Consider the following 16,160-nt stretch of genomic DNA (forward strand, 5'->3'; position numbering starts at 1 on the left):
CCTTCAACCACTGCGGATGTACTAGTTGTATTATAATAACATACTACACCTTATACAGGTGTAGTATGTTTTTGGTTAAAAACATGTTTTATTCATTAAAATAAGTTCCAGATTGCAGCTTTAACTCTGTGGAACAGATAATGCACTCTGATAGTCACATGTAAATGTATCACTTTAATGCACAGTAAATTGGTTGTACTGTTATCATTTATGTTGTCTTCATGTGGCACTGTACATTACAAGATGACTTAAAAGCTGTACAATGACATGCGTTGGTTGTTCTCTTTTTGGTCTCTATTTTTAGCCTCTATTATTTGTTGTAAAGTTCTAAACTTCTACTTTCTAATTCTACAGATTAGATATCTGAAATCTTTGATTGGTGTTTCAAAGGAATAACATTTATTACAGTACATTTGTTTTCTCCAAACTTTCCCTATTTGGGTTAGGGTTAGGGTTAGGATAAAAACAGCACCTATATGAGAGTTTTGAATTCCTTCACTAGTTTGAGTTTGAGAACACTTTCTTTTAATAGTGCAATCTACAATGGCCCAAACAAAAAAATGTAATGAATGAAAAATGATGTGGTGCAAGTGTTGGGTGTCTTGGTACAGCCAAAAGAATAAAAAGCCAAGGAAAACAATTGAAAAATCTCTTCTTTTTTTTTTTACTGTAAACTTCTTCCTCCTGTCTTTGAGCAAACACCAAACCTTGTTAATCTCCTGCTAGTATATATATCATAACGTGGGTAAAATAAAAGCACAATCATATTTCTCTGTTATGGAAATTTGATTTGTTGATGGACAAAGGCTGTGATAGTTACCAGGTGTACATGAATACACTCAATTCCCTTATTTCTTCTAATCCTTATTCAAAGACAATTAGTGTGTAATATAATTGAGTAACAATATAATCCACATTTTAGAGGGCAATAGGTTGAAATGAGGAAATCACATGAAGCTGTAGGAGACTTTCAAGCAAGTATCACTGGTAGCCTTGTGATTCCTCCACTGCATGCGCTCGCTACATACAATTCATTCAAGAGAGTGCATGTACTTGTGCACAACACACTATGCTGCCAGTACGTTATCTCGGGTTCGGCCTTCGCTTGGAAATTGCAGTCGTAAAATCCACTTGAATATTTCATGCAAACAACGCACTTGTCTTTGGTGTGCTTAAAGTTCAAGTTGCAGTGGTGTGTGTGTGTGCGTGCGTATGTACGTGCGTGCGTGTGTGCGTACGTGTGTGTGTGTGTGTGTGTGTGTGTGTGTGTGTGTGTGTGTGTGTGTGTGTGTGTGTGTGTCTGTTTTTGTGTCTGTGTGTGTGCGTGCGTGCACGCAGCACTTTGCCTGTGGGGGTGTTTGTATCTGGTGGCTATTAATGACACATAACACTGTGGATGTCACCCACTGGACATCTGCGTACTTGACCAGTAACTCGAGCCAGATAATCTGAAGTTGCAGTGAGGGAAAGTCTCCTAAACTTTCCCAAAGCTTGTCTGTTACTGGCCTAAAGGTCCCTCAGTGGAGGGGACGAGGTGAGAAACGGCAGTCTCACATCTCCTTGAAAACAAAGTGTTTTGTTTCAGAGTAACAGATAGCGAGAGAGAGAGAGAGAGAGAGAGAGAGAGAGAGAGAGAGAGAGAGAGAGAGAGAGAGAGAGAGAGAGGAAGGGTTGAGGACCAGGGAGGCAGGCAAGGCATGCATGGCAAGGTGTAACTGAGCTCCGGCTGGATTAGGCCTGCTCCTCATGGGAAGGCAAGGAAGGGGAGGGTTTAAGAAGTGGGGGGACATGAGGAGGAACTGCAAAGCATGCCATGTTAGATGGGTACAGTAGTAGACGATCTGCAGAGGATCAGTCAGGAGTAAGAAGGAAGGGGAGGGAGGGAGCTTAGTTAGGGAGCTCAGTTGAGGTTCACTCAGTTGGCTCTGCAGATTGGGATGTATCTGAGGGAAATGAGAGGGGAAGGAGACCACTGGCCAGTGTTGAATCCATCTACTGTAACCATCAACATACCTGCCAACTCCACCTTCTCTCCATCCCTCCCTGTCCGCCCAGGTTGTGTGTGTCTTTCATTCCCCCCATCTAGGCGCTTTCCAGACAAGACTCCATGCTTGTCCAATCTCACTGTACTGCCCTTTGATTGGCTTGCGTGGTCAGTGTCAGGGCGGAAGAGCACATAATCAACGCAGGATACACTTAACAGAACTCACGCACAGCACTTTGGGATACAAGCGCCTCTTTTTTCCCCTGACTTCTTCTTTTGGAGCAATGAGACCACGAAGTAAACATGAAAACTCCCATGCTGTTTCAATGTTTACAAGCGGGGTGACAACATTCAGTTCATGGATGAAAACTAAAGCTGGATGCGCTGCGTTCTGCTCAAAACTCAAAACGCTTTCTCTGCCCCTGAGAGTTCATTCAATTTTGGAAACTGTGCTAGAATGGAAAGCAACACCTTTACTCACTTGTTCACCCTGCTAGCGTAGCAATGTGGAATGCTTACTCATCACATGTACTTTGCAATACAAATCACGCAGTGCTGGATAGTAAAAAAAATAAACACACCCGAGTCAACAGCAAATATGACACATTATAATTACAGTATGCTGGCAATTTTGTGCGGGTAGGAATGACTTGACATTTCTCCCTTACTCACATACTCAGTGACAGTTGGTGTTGGTATGAATATGAATCACAGAAGAAATGCCGTCCTCACTTGTGGAGCAAAATGAATCAACTAGAAACAACAAAAGTCTGTTGGAAACCATTCTGACGTTGTTCAATCAATTCTGTGAAGGGGAGACACATAATGGGATGGTAATGTGTGTGAACACAGAGAACAGAGAAGCTTTCACTCCTTGACAAATCTTTTCCAGTATGGACGCTAAGGAGACTCAGCGTGCCATGGATCTATAATAATTGCATGAGGAAACGGGACAAAGGAGAAAAAAGAAAGAAAAAAAAAGGAAAGAGAAATTGCCCTCTGGCACAGTCGTGAAGGTGACTTGAAGGAGCTGCTCCATTTTAGCACAGGCTGCCTGCTCCTTCTCGCCTCTCCTCCCTCCTCTGCCTCCTCCTCCTCCTCCTTCTCCACCCCTCAACCACGTGCCACAAAACAGTTAAGAAAGAGACGCTTGCTTCAAAGTGCTGCTTCACCTCCCGCACCTAACGCTTGGATTGATCGTGGTGACGACCTCTCATGGTTTGGGTTTCGCTAAAGGGGAATGTACCTAGTCCTCCTTTGGCAGACTGAGTTTGGAAAGGAGCGTAGTGTTTCATTAATTGTTTTTTGTTTAAGGGTGACTGCCCCGTTCTCCCTCTAGCACCCACCCCTCCCTCACCCCAAACCCACTTAGGGCAGCAGTGGCGCCAGCTCGTTGCAGAATGATAGGTTGGTTTTTCCACGGCTAGCGAACGAGGACTCACATGGTATCCCTATGGAGCAGCATAGTGGGGAAATAGAAAGTACAACAAAACATTATACACACACGCACACACTCACGCACACACTCACGCACACACACACACACACACACACCCTCATGTTCATGCATGCGTACACATAGACACATGGGACACACATAAACACTCACCCAAACACACATAGTACATACATTTTATTTTGGAACTGAAAACCAAAAGTCTGGCTAACAACATGCACTGCAACTTCACTATATTCTCCCAGTGGCCATTTTGCTCTCAAGGGGGGTTGGAAACCCCATCCAAAATGGCTGTCATTCGAATATAGTCAATTAGCAGTGTTTGGCACAGAGTGTATGTGCATGTGTGTTTTGTGTCGTGAGCAAACCACAAATCGATCTATCTTGACCCCATTAGAGAGTCTGGGTTTGTCATGTCATCATCTACTCCAGTCGTCTCTCCATAAATAGACTACCTGTCGGAAGGACTGTGTGAATGCACTTCCATGACTCTAGAATGATCTGAGCTCCCTCAGGCTTTTATCAACACACCGGATAAATAGGCCATCACACATTCTAGAAGCATTCTATATGTAATTTTTAGCAGAATACTGTGATGATGTTTATACACAGTAGAATCCTCACTGAGAGTATACAAATGGAACCGGAGTTACAAATGGATAAATTAACACTGAGGATTTTACTGCATATCTAAGATATCTATCTGAGACAGAGAGAGATAGAGAGAGGGAGAGAGAGAGAGAGAGAGAGAGAGAGAGGCAGAGAGAGAGAGAGAGAGAGAGAGAGAGAGAGAGAGAGAGAGAGAGACAGAGGAAGAGAGAGATTTTCAGTCCTAATCTGAAACACAAGAGAGCTCTGTCAGCAGGATCAGACACAGGTGTCCTCAACGAGACAGACACAACTTAATGATTGATTCTTATCCCGTCCCAGCACAGAGTGCAGTGTTGAACATGTGCCAGCAGCATTTGGTGACACCGGACACTGGTCACACTTCAGTGTCCTGCTGCTGCTGTGCGAGTGGAGTTGATGTCACAGGTCAGCTGCAGTTTATCACTGCTGCAGGGTGTGGTTCAGACCCAACAGCCTAGAGAGTTTGTGGGAGGGGAGGGGGAGGGGGGCAGGAGGATCCAGGGCTTGGCGTGCGAGAGGTGGTTAGTGAAGGTGTAAGGGAGGGAGGTTGTAAGGAGGAGCAGGAGGGGGAGGAACCTAGTAAGAGCAGGCAAAAGGACATGTAGGGGGAACAGGTAAACTTGTCAAAGCAAAGGATTGACTGACTGACTGACTGCTGACTGTGAGGTTCAATTCATAAAGGTCTCACAGGTAGTTTGTGGTATTACCTGTGTAGGCCCTATAAAGAGAAGAATGCATTCGCCATATGTTTTGAATAAGGGGTGTCATGTTTTGCAATTAATTAAACTTACATAGACTATTTCTGTTATTAAGGCTTTGTGATTTCTATCAGACTGACTGCAAAGCCCCCTGTGAATTGATATGTAAATTATACAGCGCAGCATATATCTCAGTGAGTTCCTTCCACACTCCACCCACAGCCCCACTCTTGTTCCCCCTTCCACTTTGAGTAAAGAAAACGACTTTAAAACATCAAAGCTGGCATTAATGTCTCATTACCCTATGTAAATGCAAAACGAGCGTGAAAAAAGTGTACTATTCGTTTCTTTCTATTTTTTTCTCTCCCTGCCTCCCTTCATTTTCCACGAGAATTTCCGCTGCCCCCTCGAGATGAAGCCTGATGCACGGTTTTGGGGTAGAAAACGGGTTAGGGGATCCTTGGGGCTGCTCTGCATTACCAAAACAAACCATTCAGCAAACAAACAATTAGACACTCATGAATAATGGACCAGACTGCTAGCATAGAAATGAGAAGTCTGGAGTGATTGCTGAGGTAACGAAACGGAAGGCTATTTTTTCATTTTTATAAAAGAATATGACCACTCAGGTAGTGGAGTGTAAGTGTACAGGCGGCATGCGTGCGTGCGTGCGTGAGGGAGCCTGTATCTGTGCATGTATCATGCTAAAGTGTGCGTTTATTTGTGTGCGTGTGTGTGTGTGTGCGTGCGTGCAAGTGTAAACTATACTGTCCCGTATCTTTGCATGTGTCTCAGGCTTTCAACTTCCCACATTAGTGGAAAACAGGGATGAACGACGGGAACACAAGGGAGCATCATGAAGGACAAAGCGTGGGACAGAGACAAAGAGAGAGAGGAGAAGAAATAAAAAAAGAACTGCACAGCATGCCACTTTCTTTCAATTCATCTCCTCTTTCTTTTCTCTCTCAATTCAAGTCCACCAACATCTATTCTTTTCTTCATCTACACCCCCCGCCCCCCCGGCCCCGTAGCATTTACCTCTCACAAACGCGGACGGTCCACGCTGCGATGATCCAGGAGGATATACTGAACACGAGCAGGACGGTCCCCGGACAGATGGTCATGAGGGTCTTCATGACGAAGCGCGTGTTGAAGTTGATCTTGTTGAGGGCTCCGATGCTGCGCGACGAGGCGTCCGTGAACAGCTTGCTGTGGAGCAGCATCACCCGGCCGATCAGGTAGAGCCGCAGGAACATGGGGATGGAGAGGATTATGTCCACGTCGGCGTCGGCCACCGACGGCGTGTAGGTGAAGGCCAGCCGCGCCGTCCAGGTGAACACGTACTGGCCCGGGATGGGATGGATGGCGCACACCAGCAGCTCCAGCACGATGAAGAAGATACGCTCATATGTCATGGCTATCCTCCAGTCATCTGCTCCGTTGTCCACCATGAATAGCTGGGAAGGACAAAGGCCGTGGCACGGTGGGGTGTGTGTGTGTGTGTGTGTGTGTGTGTGTGTGTGTGGGGGGGGGGGGGGGTCACAAGTTTAGTCATTGTTCTGACATGTGGATGTTCCAAATCAATTGGTTAACCTGTTCAGGTTTACAGGGTTAACAATGGTTCCTGGTTCTTAGAATCATTTAAAACTTAACATACATTATATTAGCCTGGCGTAGCTAGACTATATCACTGCGTGGATATGAGTCTGGTGCTTCCATGAGGACGTTTTGTTTCCCAAGGGGCGGGATCAAAACAATGTCCCTCGACGCAATTGGTTAGACCTACAACCAACTACCAATTACAGTCGCCCATATTCGAATACTGGGCCCTGATTGGTGCCCCACGTCTTCTGGAACAGGAAATGGATTCTCTATGGAGCGGTGCCAGACCCAAATCGCAGAGTGCAATTTTTTTTTGCACTCGCAGATTCGTCTGGTCCCAGGCTAGCATTATATAGCCTATACTATACTTTATTTGTATGTAATATATACAAGTATAATACTGTATATGTATACAGTAAAATCCTGAGTGTATATTTTACTGTGCAGGTCTAACATAGTTTTAGGGATGTATGCAATACAAAGTGATTACCATCGTAGTTAAACTAGTTAGACCTTGTCTCTGACAAATGATACATTTTAATTATTAGTTAATTTTCAGACTGTACAATATTTGCCTCTGAGATGTAGTGGAGTAGAAGTATAAAGTATTGAAACATGGAAATACTCAAGCAAAGTAAAACGACCTCAAAATTGTACTTGTAAGAACACTATTTGAGTAAATGTACTTTGTTACTTTCCACCACCACTGCAAACGTGTTGATAAAGGGCATCATCTAATTAGATGGCAATCAAACTCGGTTACACTGCATGCTATTCTGTGGCCCTATCCTATTCCACCAAATCACAATGTCATCATTAGTATCACCTATGCTGGCCACAGCAGAGGACAGCATAGTGAAACTGTGTGTGTGTGCGTGTACGCATGCGCGCGCGCGCGTGTGTGTGTGTGTGTGTATGTGTGTGTGTGTGTGTGTGTGTGTGTGTGTGTGTGTGTGTGCGTGCGTGTGCGTGCGTGTGCGTGTGCGTGCGTGCGTGAGCAATCGAGCATGCTTGTGAATGTGTGCATGTGTGAGCATGCGTGTGTGTGAGTGAGTGAGTGTATTTTCCCGGCAACAGACTCACCTGGATTTCCCGGGCATGGTACATTATTATAAGACCAAGCAATATAACAGTGGAAAGGCTGATAAGGCATTTCAGTGCAAATGAGTACGAAGATTCCTATGTTGAGAGAAAGACAAAGAAGAACAGTTTAAAATACAGTCAAACTGAAATGTTCAACAGCACATCAAAGTCCAATAAAACACCTACTTACAGTACATGTAGATAGGAAAATGTATATTTAAAAGAAAATATGTGACAAAAAATGTAAAGCTTTATAGACACAATATACTAGTGGTTGTCTAACTTTTTCATGTCAAGGACCCCCAAAGTAATATGTACTTGGCCGCAGACCCCCATCCGAAAATATTTTGTGCCAGGGACCCCCATACAAGATTTGTGTTAAAAAAAAAATGTTCAAGTGAACTTGTAGATCAGCTATTTTCAAATAGCCAATGTATATAGGGTCAAAGTTGTTAAACAGATTTTGCTCATTTTGCTGGGGACCGCCTGAAACCCCTTCAAGGACCCCTGGGGGGGGGGGGTTCCATGGACGCCAGACCCCACTTTGAGAACCACCGTATTATACAGTATGATCAATTGAGTCTACATCACAGTGATGAGTCGTTTCCGACCTCAGAATGCAGCAATGCAGAGCAGACACATCCCATCACCACTATTCACTGATTCCTCCATTGTAGTCTGCAGCTAAGCAACCAGGTGATATGAGGTAGCCGGGGGGAGGAAAAAAGGGAAAAAAGGATTTAGGCGAGAGCAAAGCGGTACGCCTGATATATACTTGGTTGTGTGCCGGTGTCTCGCACAAGGAAATCCACAAGCTCACTACGACAGCGTCGTGCTGTGACGCGTTGCAGGGCCATGGTTTGGGGTCCCGGGGGGATGGCAATTGCTACCCTTCCCTAGTCTTCGCATTTAACCTCAAATTATTATTTTTTTCTGTCGGGCAGAAACCTCGTATCTCCAAATTTTTACTTTTTGTATTTTTTTCGTAAATTAAAGCGATACTTGATCGTATAACAGGTATAGAGCCCTGAGGGACTCCGCTTAACTATATGGGGTTTAAGTGGTTAAATGTTAAAATGTTACGTGTTGCATATGCCTTCTCTCAGCCAGTCAGGACACAGAGATGTGGTTTTGACAAGAATGTATTTCTGGGTGGATAATGCCGACCAACAACAGAGTCAGCTAATACTTGCTGCTCGCATTGACAAATTCCCCTTTGAAATTACTACAATAGCATGAGTTTTGTAACGTGGGCTTACATTCTCAACCTTTTTAATTTCAAGGACAACCAATTTGATATGAATTAGGCCACAGACCCCCAAGATGTCTATCTCTGGGATCTAAGAATATGTTTATTGTTTGATATGACTTGCTATGATATGGTCTGTCATTTAGTCCAGAATTCCTTTACTGTCTACTATAGATAGAGATCACATTGAAACTCTCATTGAAACAGCCATTCTTGTGCAGTATGTTCTCTAGTTGTATTTACTTGTACATGTAATAATGGTGAAGATTGGTGGATGGTGAGGATTAATAATCAACCCCCTGGGACCCCTCTCAATGACCCCTGGACCCTACATCGAGAACCCCTGGCATACAACCAATGCATGTGGCGATTGCACACACACACACACACACACACACACACACACACACACACACACACACACACACACACACACACACACACACACACACACACACACACACACACACACACACACACTATTACGCCACGTATTATTATCTTCAAGCCTCTAAGAGCAGATAATGGGGTTTTACACACAAACAACAGCAATGAGAAGAGAATGCTGTTGTTGCTTAACAATACAGCTGCAGGTCCGGGGTTGGAGGTGCAGCTGGAGATTATCTATGTGCTCTGTTCCAAACCATCTAAACTACCAATTAATCAACCCTACCACTAAGAGGGGGGATTTCCATTTAATGGTAGGCACAGAAAAAGCCAAGACTAGCATTAGCAGGAGGTGACTACAGTGTGCCGTGCCTGTGATGAATAGCCCCCCCGGATGCAAGCGGATGCACTGTTGTGTGTGTATGTGTGTGTGTGTGTGTGTGTGTGTGTGTGTGTGTGTGTGTGTGTGTGTGTGTGTGTGTGTGTGTGTGTGTGTGTGTGTGTGTGTGTGTGTGTGTGTGTGTGTGTGTGTGTGTGTGTGTGTGTATGTGAGTGCGCACTTGCGTTTTGCGTATGTGTGTGTATATATTGGGGCCATAGATCTTGGGAATGAGGACCTGTACTACTTGAGTCACCCCCCACTGCCACCCCCTCTGTTGGTAAAATGCCATTTGATAAATCAATTTAACGGCTGCGGAGTAAAAACACAGCTCTATGGTAGGCTAACGACAGGAAGGGCTGCTATTATAATCGTGACACCCGACGACAAACGACAAAAACAAGCGAGAGGAATCATCTCTCATAATCGTCGCTGTGATGGCAGTAAGAGCTGACAACTATACTTTATCCACTGGATGTCCAGTAGGTGAGAAAGGGGACTGCAGACGTAGTCGCTCTGCTGACCAGCGTCAAAGAGACCGACCGACAGACAGACAGACAGACAGACAGACAGACAGACAGACAATGTAAAAGAGATAGTCCAAATTAACCAATGTATTTTTAGCAATCAACTAGATTGCCTTGCCCCTCAGGTCTGCAGAAACCTCTCAAGACACTCTAATGTCTGAGATTGGTTTGAGAAGTCCCCGGTGAAATAACATTGAGTAAACCAATTAATCCACCTGCCAGGGGTTCAAGGATTTTCCAGTCCCAGCGCATGCACACTCTTAACGTGTCTCCCGCCTTCAGCGCTCAGAGAACGTAGCTGTGTGGCAGGCGCATCTAGAGCGCCATGTGACGTGCGAGATTCCTCACATGCGAGATTGAAAACAGACTGTTGCCGTTGCCCAGCAGCTGTCTTTATGTGAGAGTGTTGAGCCACTTGTGGATGGGAGGTCATTTCTATTTCGGCAGGGGTTAGTTTGATGCATGGACTCACTCTGCCTTGTTAACAGCTCCTCATGGACAAAACCTATTTAATGTCCTAAAATCCTTTACAATCCTATAAATCATGTGTACTTTAGGACCACAATGGAAACCAGCCCAAAGGGATTTTTGTGTTATCCTTTTAGCATTATTGTGTAACTGTACCTCTGTACTTTTTGCAAACTGTTGATAAAGTATTCAATCAATCATCAATCAATCAATCAATCAATCAATCATTAAACTCACCAATTAACTAAGCCCTTCATACACATCTTTGGACAATCCAAAATATATTCCAAAACAAATACAGTATGTTACAGAGCAAAACCTTGAAAAAGTAACCATAGCTGAAAGCCCTTAGTAGGGCTTCATTCTTATATGCAGACTGTAGATGAGATTCTGCCTTCCCACAGGAGGGGGTAAGAGTAATTCAGCCACTTTAAAACCCCCGTTTTGACCTATTACATATTGTAACGGCTAACCGCTGTGTACTGCAATGTCAGCTCTTGGGTAAATAGCTTAGTAAACAGTAGGGCAGAACCTGCTCTGACTGCGTTGACAGCCTGTGAATGATGTTCTCCTCAAAATACCCTGACCCAATGGAATTGATTGGCTGACACAAGGGGAGGGGGCACAATGACAGGTCAAGGAGCGGAGACATGGGTCTCCGTGTCGCTGAAAACTAAACCACACCGCTGAGATCCAGGCTCTCCGGCGGTCCCCGCTGCTCACTTACCATGTAATATTGTTCTCTCAGGAAAGCTTGAAGCATCTGACATTCTTTCCTCCATATTTTAATCCTGTTATTCCTGTTTTTTCCCCATGTCTCCATCTTACCATCTCTCTCTCTCTCTTGCTGGTGCTTTTAGCTGTTGGCTTCAAAGGGTCTGACATAGAACCAACCCTTTGGTCATACGCCAACCTTAGGCTCATCATGAGAAAGCATGGTATTTGAATATACCAGAACGACTCTCTTTTCACAATGCCTGCAGGCTAACAGTGGAGTTGTTACAAAACAGAACATTGTATAACAGTCCACTGTGCAGTGGGATCGTGATTTTCCCTTTTAAAGGTTATTCAGAAAGCAGAAGACAATTCATCCTGATCAAATCTTGTGAAATCATAAAGAATTTCCTACATCAGCACCAGCAATAACGATACACGCACACACACACACACGCACGCACACACACGCACACACACACACACACACACACACACACACACACACACACACACACACACACACACACACACACACACACACACACACACACACACACACACACACACACTCATGCTCGCCTCCTCTGAGACAGTGGTTCTCAAAGTGGGGTCCGGGGACCTCCAGGCGGCTCCCCAGCAAAAATGTGTTAATACAGCATCGCAATCATTTTAAACACTTCATCCATTTACATGTTGGCTATTCAAAAATAGCAGATATACACGGTCCTACATCTGCTATTTTGGAAAAAAGAAATTTGAATGATTTCCTCTCTTCTGAGGGTCCCTGGCACAAAACATTTTCAGATGGGGTCCCTGCGGCCAAATACCAATTTGGGGGTTCCTTGACGTGAAAAGGTTTGAGAACCACTGCTCCGAGAGAGAGACCTCAACCCACCTTTGTATAAACCCCCCATGACAGTTCCGTCTCCGTCACCATGACGACGATCCCGAACATCCCGAAGATGAGTGCGTAGTCGCTCAGCCTCTTGCGCTTCTCGAACAGCGCCCGCCGGTGGCCGAGCTTGTAGCCGATGTCCTTGTTCTTCTTCCCTGGTGCTCCGCCGCCCCCGCCGCCCCCGCTGCCCCCGCTGCCCTCCCGGACCAGGCTCTCGTTGGACGCTTTGCTCGGGTCCTCGCCGCCGCCGCCGTTGCCCTTGGACACCACCACCTCCAGGCCAGAGCTGTGCAGCGTCTGCAGCGGCTGCGTCTCCGAGTCAAGCTCTGCGATGTTGCGGCGCGACGAGGACGCCAGGCTGCCCACTAGAGGTCTCACCACGCCACCATTGTACTTGCAGGTGTTCATGGCTATCTGAGGGAGTCGCCCGCTGCTCTCGTAGAGGCTGGATCCAGCATGGCTCAGCTTCCTCTCCTCAGTGTTGGCCTGGATGGTTAGAAAAAAAGAGGAAACGAAGATTTTAGGACCACGGCACGGAAAGAGACATTTATGAGAAAGAGTGATTTTTCTAAAGACTTTAAAGGGCAAGTTCACCCAAAATAAATATTTTTTTTCCTATCGATTAGTCACCCCATGGAGACTTGAATTCATGGGTATTTTTCAGTTTTTGTTGCATTCTTAAGTGAATAATTTGATGATCAGCGTACCGGTAGGCAGCGGATCCAGTAGGAGACACAAAGGAGACTCTTTGTGTCTCCTACCGGAACCGCTGCCGGTCATCAAATTATTGGCATAGAAATGCGACAAAAACAAAAAACATCGATGAATTCAAGTCTCCATGCGGTGACTAATCGATAGAAAAAAGGTCATTTTGGGGGTGAACAATCCCATTAACAACTTAACCACTTAAACCCCATATGGCTAACCGGAGACCCTCAGGGCTCTTGGGTTAGGGCGTCTTTTCTGTTTTCTGGTATTGTGGGGAAAGCTTTCGCTGAAAAGAGCCGATCGACAAGTTCACAACGCGATGCAGCGCGCCGCGTTGTGAACTTGACAATGTAATGTAGGTGGAACAAAGTGGTGCCAGGAATTTACAGAATTTACAGATATTTTAGGGCAAACAGCGAATGTAGGCACATTGGAGAAAATGTTGATTGATAAATCAACAACTAACATCAACAATTACATAATTTCATCATGTCCTTATAACTTGTTCTACAGCCCTGGTTTAAAAGGGTTGAGGTACACTTTTCTTTACATGGACACCCTCTGAGAGCTTGGCGTTTTGTTCATTGTTTGCTTTATTATACAGTACATGTCCACGATGGCCCTCAAAATGGGGGTGATGAAAAGCACAACAGAAGCAATAGTTTAAATAAAAAAACTAAAATCTCTCCTCGTATTCCTTGTGTATTGTAGCTAGTACATTGCGTGCATATTATCTTATCTCAAAGTGGGTGCCATCGAGATTGAACTGGCCAAAACATATCAATAATAAATGGGTCTATGTATAAATAAAACCATATAACTAATAGCAGACATACGAGAGTGCCGAAAATTGAATCTTTGCACTGCACAAATTTAGATATGAATGATTCATGGTCGGCGTGACCCTGTTTCCTGTCAGAGAAACACACTTCCTTGCAGATACGGGCAATGGGGTGTAGAGCGAAGAGGACAAAGTGGAACTTCTTAAATCAAGCATGCTAGAGAGACAAAATGGAATAGTTTTTTGTCTATTTTTAAAATGAAAAAGGACTATTCCTCCATTTGTTAAAGACTCCATCCTGTATCATAATTAAAACCTATATACATAAATGTATGTCAATTGGATGGCAGAACAAAACATACCATGCAGTGTTGTTCAAGGCAGGGCAACAGATCATTTGAAATGCTGGAAATGTAAATAATATGTATGTTATTCATTCATTCATTCAACCTTCATTTAAAATTCTCTGAGATATCCCTCAATTGAAGGAGACCCTCATTTACAATGATGCCGAGATTACATTAATAAGAACAACGAAAAAAGACAATGATGACAGCAGTCAGTTAAAACAATTGCATACAGGTAATGAACGGTTATTAATAATTAATAATTTGGCATTCGCATAAACAGTAAATATGTTATGTACATTTTGGAAATCAGTTTTTGAACAGCTAAATCTGCCCCGCCCCCACACTCAGAAATCATCCAGTCAAATTATATTTTTTTGTGATGTCAGGAGTGGAAGAATATCCATCCTAGTAAACTCACCCAAGCTCCTTATATAAATACAAGGACACTTATTTACGTCAATATACATTTAATTTCGTACAAGGGATAGGTCAATATTATACCAGGTAGCTACAGTCAATACTGTATGTACAACTAGTAACTTCCTTGTGATGGCATGATTCGTCATACCCGGACAACTGCTTTTTCAGCAGTCATGGAGAACTTTTTAATCTCATTTCCATTATTATTTTCAAAAAAGTTACCAAATTCAATTATTGTCTACTCTGTTGCCCTAGCCTTAACGTTCTCTATTATACACAGCTTTAATTGTCTACTCAACATATTTGTGTTACAATGAGATGGAAAATGTGACCCAACAAATGATATAACTACATCAAATGTTATTCCTAAAATAATTAGGGAAGGGCAAAATAGAGTAGAGAAAGCCCCACAAACTGAAAAACCAAAGTTCCATGGCTAACTGGATGATGTGATTGGTTGGTTGGGTTTTGTGTTGGGCTTCATGCAGAAAGAGAATGCACAATCCCTCTGAAAGCAGTGGAACAGTCACTCCTGAGGCATCTGTCTGCCTGTCTGTCCTGCCCCACTGAGACCCACAGGCAGATTATCATAATGGCCTGCGAAAACTTCACATGGAACAGTGCTTTTTCCGAAACAAGGCGGGGGTGTTTGATAGCACTGCTAGCTCTTTTTATTAGGCTTGACAAAGCATCTCTAATGCCTTTAAATGTGCTGGTGGGAATAAAGCAGGATGAGCCCTAATGGAAATGTACTAAGTCTGGTCCTGTGACGCTATCGCCTTGTGCGTAGCATGGCTTCCATGAGAACAGGACCAAAGGTTAAGGATTAGTGCAGTCCAGAATGATGCTAATCCCCTTTACTGTATTAAATACACTCATAATCAGCGCCATTAGGACCTTACTACCACTCTGAGGACTGTATAGTAAACTTTATAGGACAGTAGGTTTGAATGACAGGAAGAACATTCTGAAATAGTCATAGCACCCATGGTTCTGTTTCTCCCCATTAAATAATGGGGAGAAGGCAGCCTGCCCAACTAGTCCCCCTAGTCCCCAAACTAGTTAGTCTACAACCAACCAATAAAAAACTGTGCTTTATGAGAATTATCAACACAACCTTTTTGATCTGTCTGAAACGGCCCGTTTGTAGATTGAAATTAATGCTCCCCTGCGGTGTTACTTGATGCAAACCGTATAGGGATGAAAACATGCATCATTATGCTCCACTTATAAGCTGGGAGAAGTTTCTGGCACGGGCAAAGCATACTTTGGCAAATCATCATGGTTCTGTCCCCTCATCATGTTAGAGCAGGGACTTTTAAATTACAGTCAGCTCTATAAAAGCCAACAGCCATCTATCATCGTTTAGCTTTAATCTGCATCCACAGACGTTTCCATACATTGTGAACACGAAGCTCTGAAAAATGAGACGGGGAGACGTTGTAGCGTTGGTCCTTATTCTGCGGTGCAGTGAGTAATTACATGATGATCGATCAGAGTAAATGGCCGTGTTGTGACTGTCGCTGGGACCACATAGGAGCCGAGAGGTAAATGGAGAACGCCCATGACAGCTTGTTCCAATAACATAATGAACAGGATTGATGGCGGGGACTGAAGGAGAAAGGCTGCCGTTACATTCTTGGCTTTGCCTAATTCTAGCCATCGTTCTGCAGGCCACCACCTGAGAACTGACCCCAAAACATGCTAAATGTCACTGTGTGAGCCAGAACGAGTTTGAAATAAACCACGACTGCGTTTAATGGGACTTATGGGTTTCACCGATTCTCTATCAGGGAAAGTGTTTGTGTAGGTGGCATAAATCGTGT

At 44.2% G+C, this 16,160-nt stretch overlaps 1 protein-coding gene across 7 annotated transcripts in view; it reads right to left on the reverse strand.

Moving 5' to 3' along the window:
• Positions 1 to 16,160, reverse strand: part of kcnn1a (potassium intermediate/small conductance calcium-activated channel, subfamily N, member 1a) — a 67,051-nt gene that overhangs the window by 20,047 nt on the left and 30,844 nt on the right. For 3 of the 7 annotated variants that reach the window (XM_084056377.1, XM_084056376.1, XM_084056378.1), the window contains exons 2-4: positions 12,076 to 12,561; positions 7,454 to 7,549; positions 5,807 to 6,225 (exon numbers count right to left, since the gene is read on the reverse strand). In XM_084056377.1, coding sequence (XP_083912503.1) covers positions 5,807 to 6,225; positions 7,454 to 7,549; positions 12,076 to 12,483 — 923 coding nt within the window. In that variant the 5' untranslated portion in view covers positions 12,484 to 12,561. Of the gene's footprint in view, positions 1 to 2,013; positions 3,326 to 5,806; positions 6,226 to 7,453; positions 7,550 to 12,075; positions 12,562 to 16,160 lie in introns of those variants that run through there. The other 4 variants (XR_014600722.1, XM_084056380.1, XM_084056381.1 and 1 more) reach the window with 4 other exon arrangements.

The sequence above is a fragment of the Gymnoscopelus microlampas genome (genome assembly GCF_963454915.1).
Source record: "Gymnoscopelus microlampas genome assembly, chromosome: 5".
Taxonomy (NCBI): domain Eukaryota; kingdom Metazoa; phylum Chordata; class Actinopteri; order Myctophiformes; family Myctophidae; genus Gymnoscopelus; species Gymnoscopelus microlampas.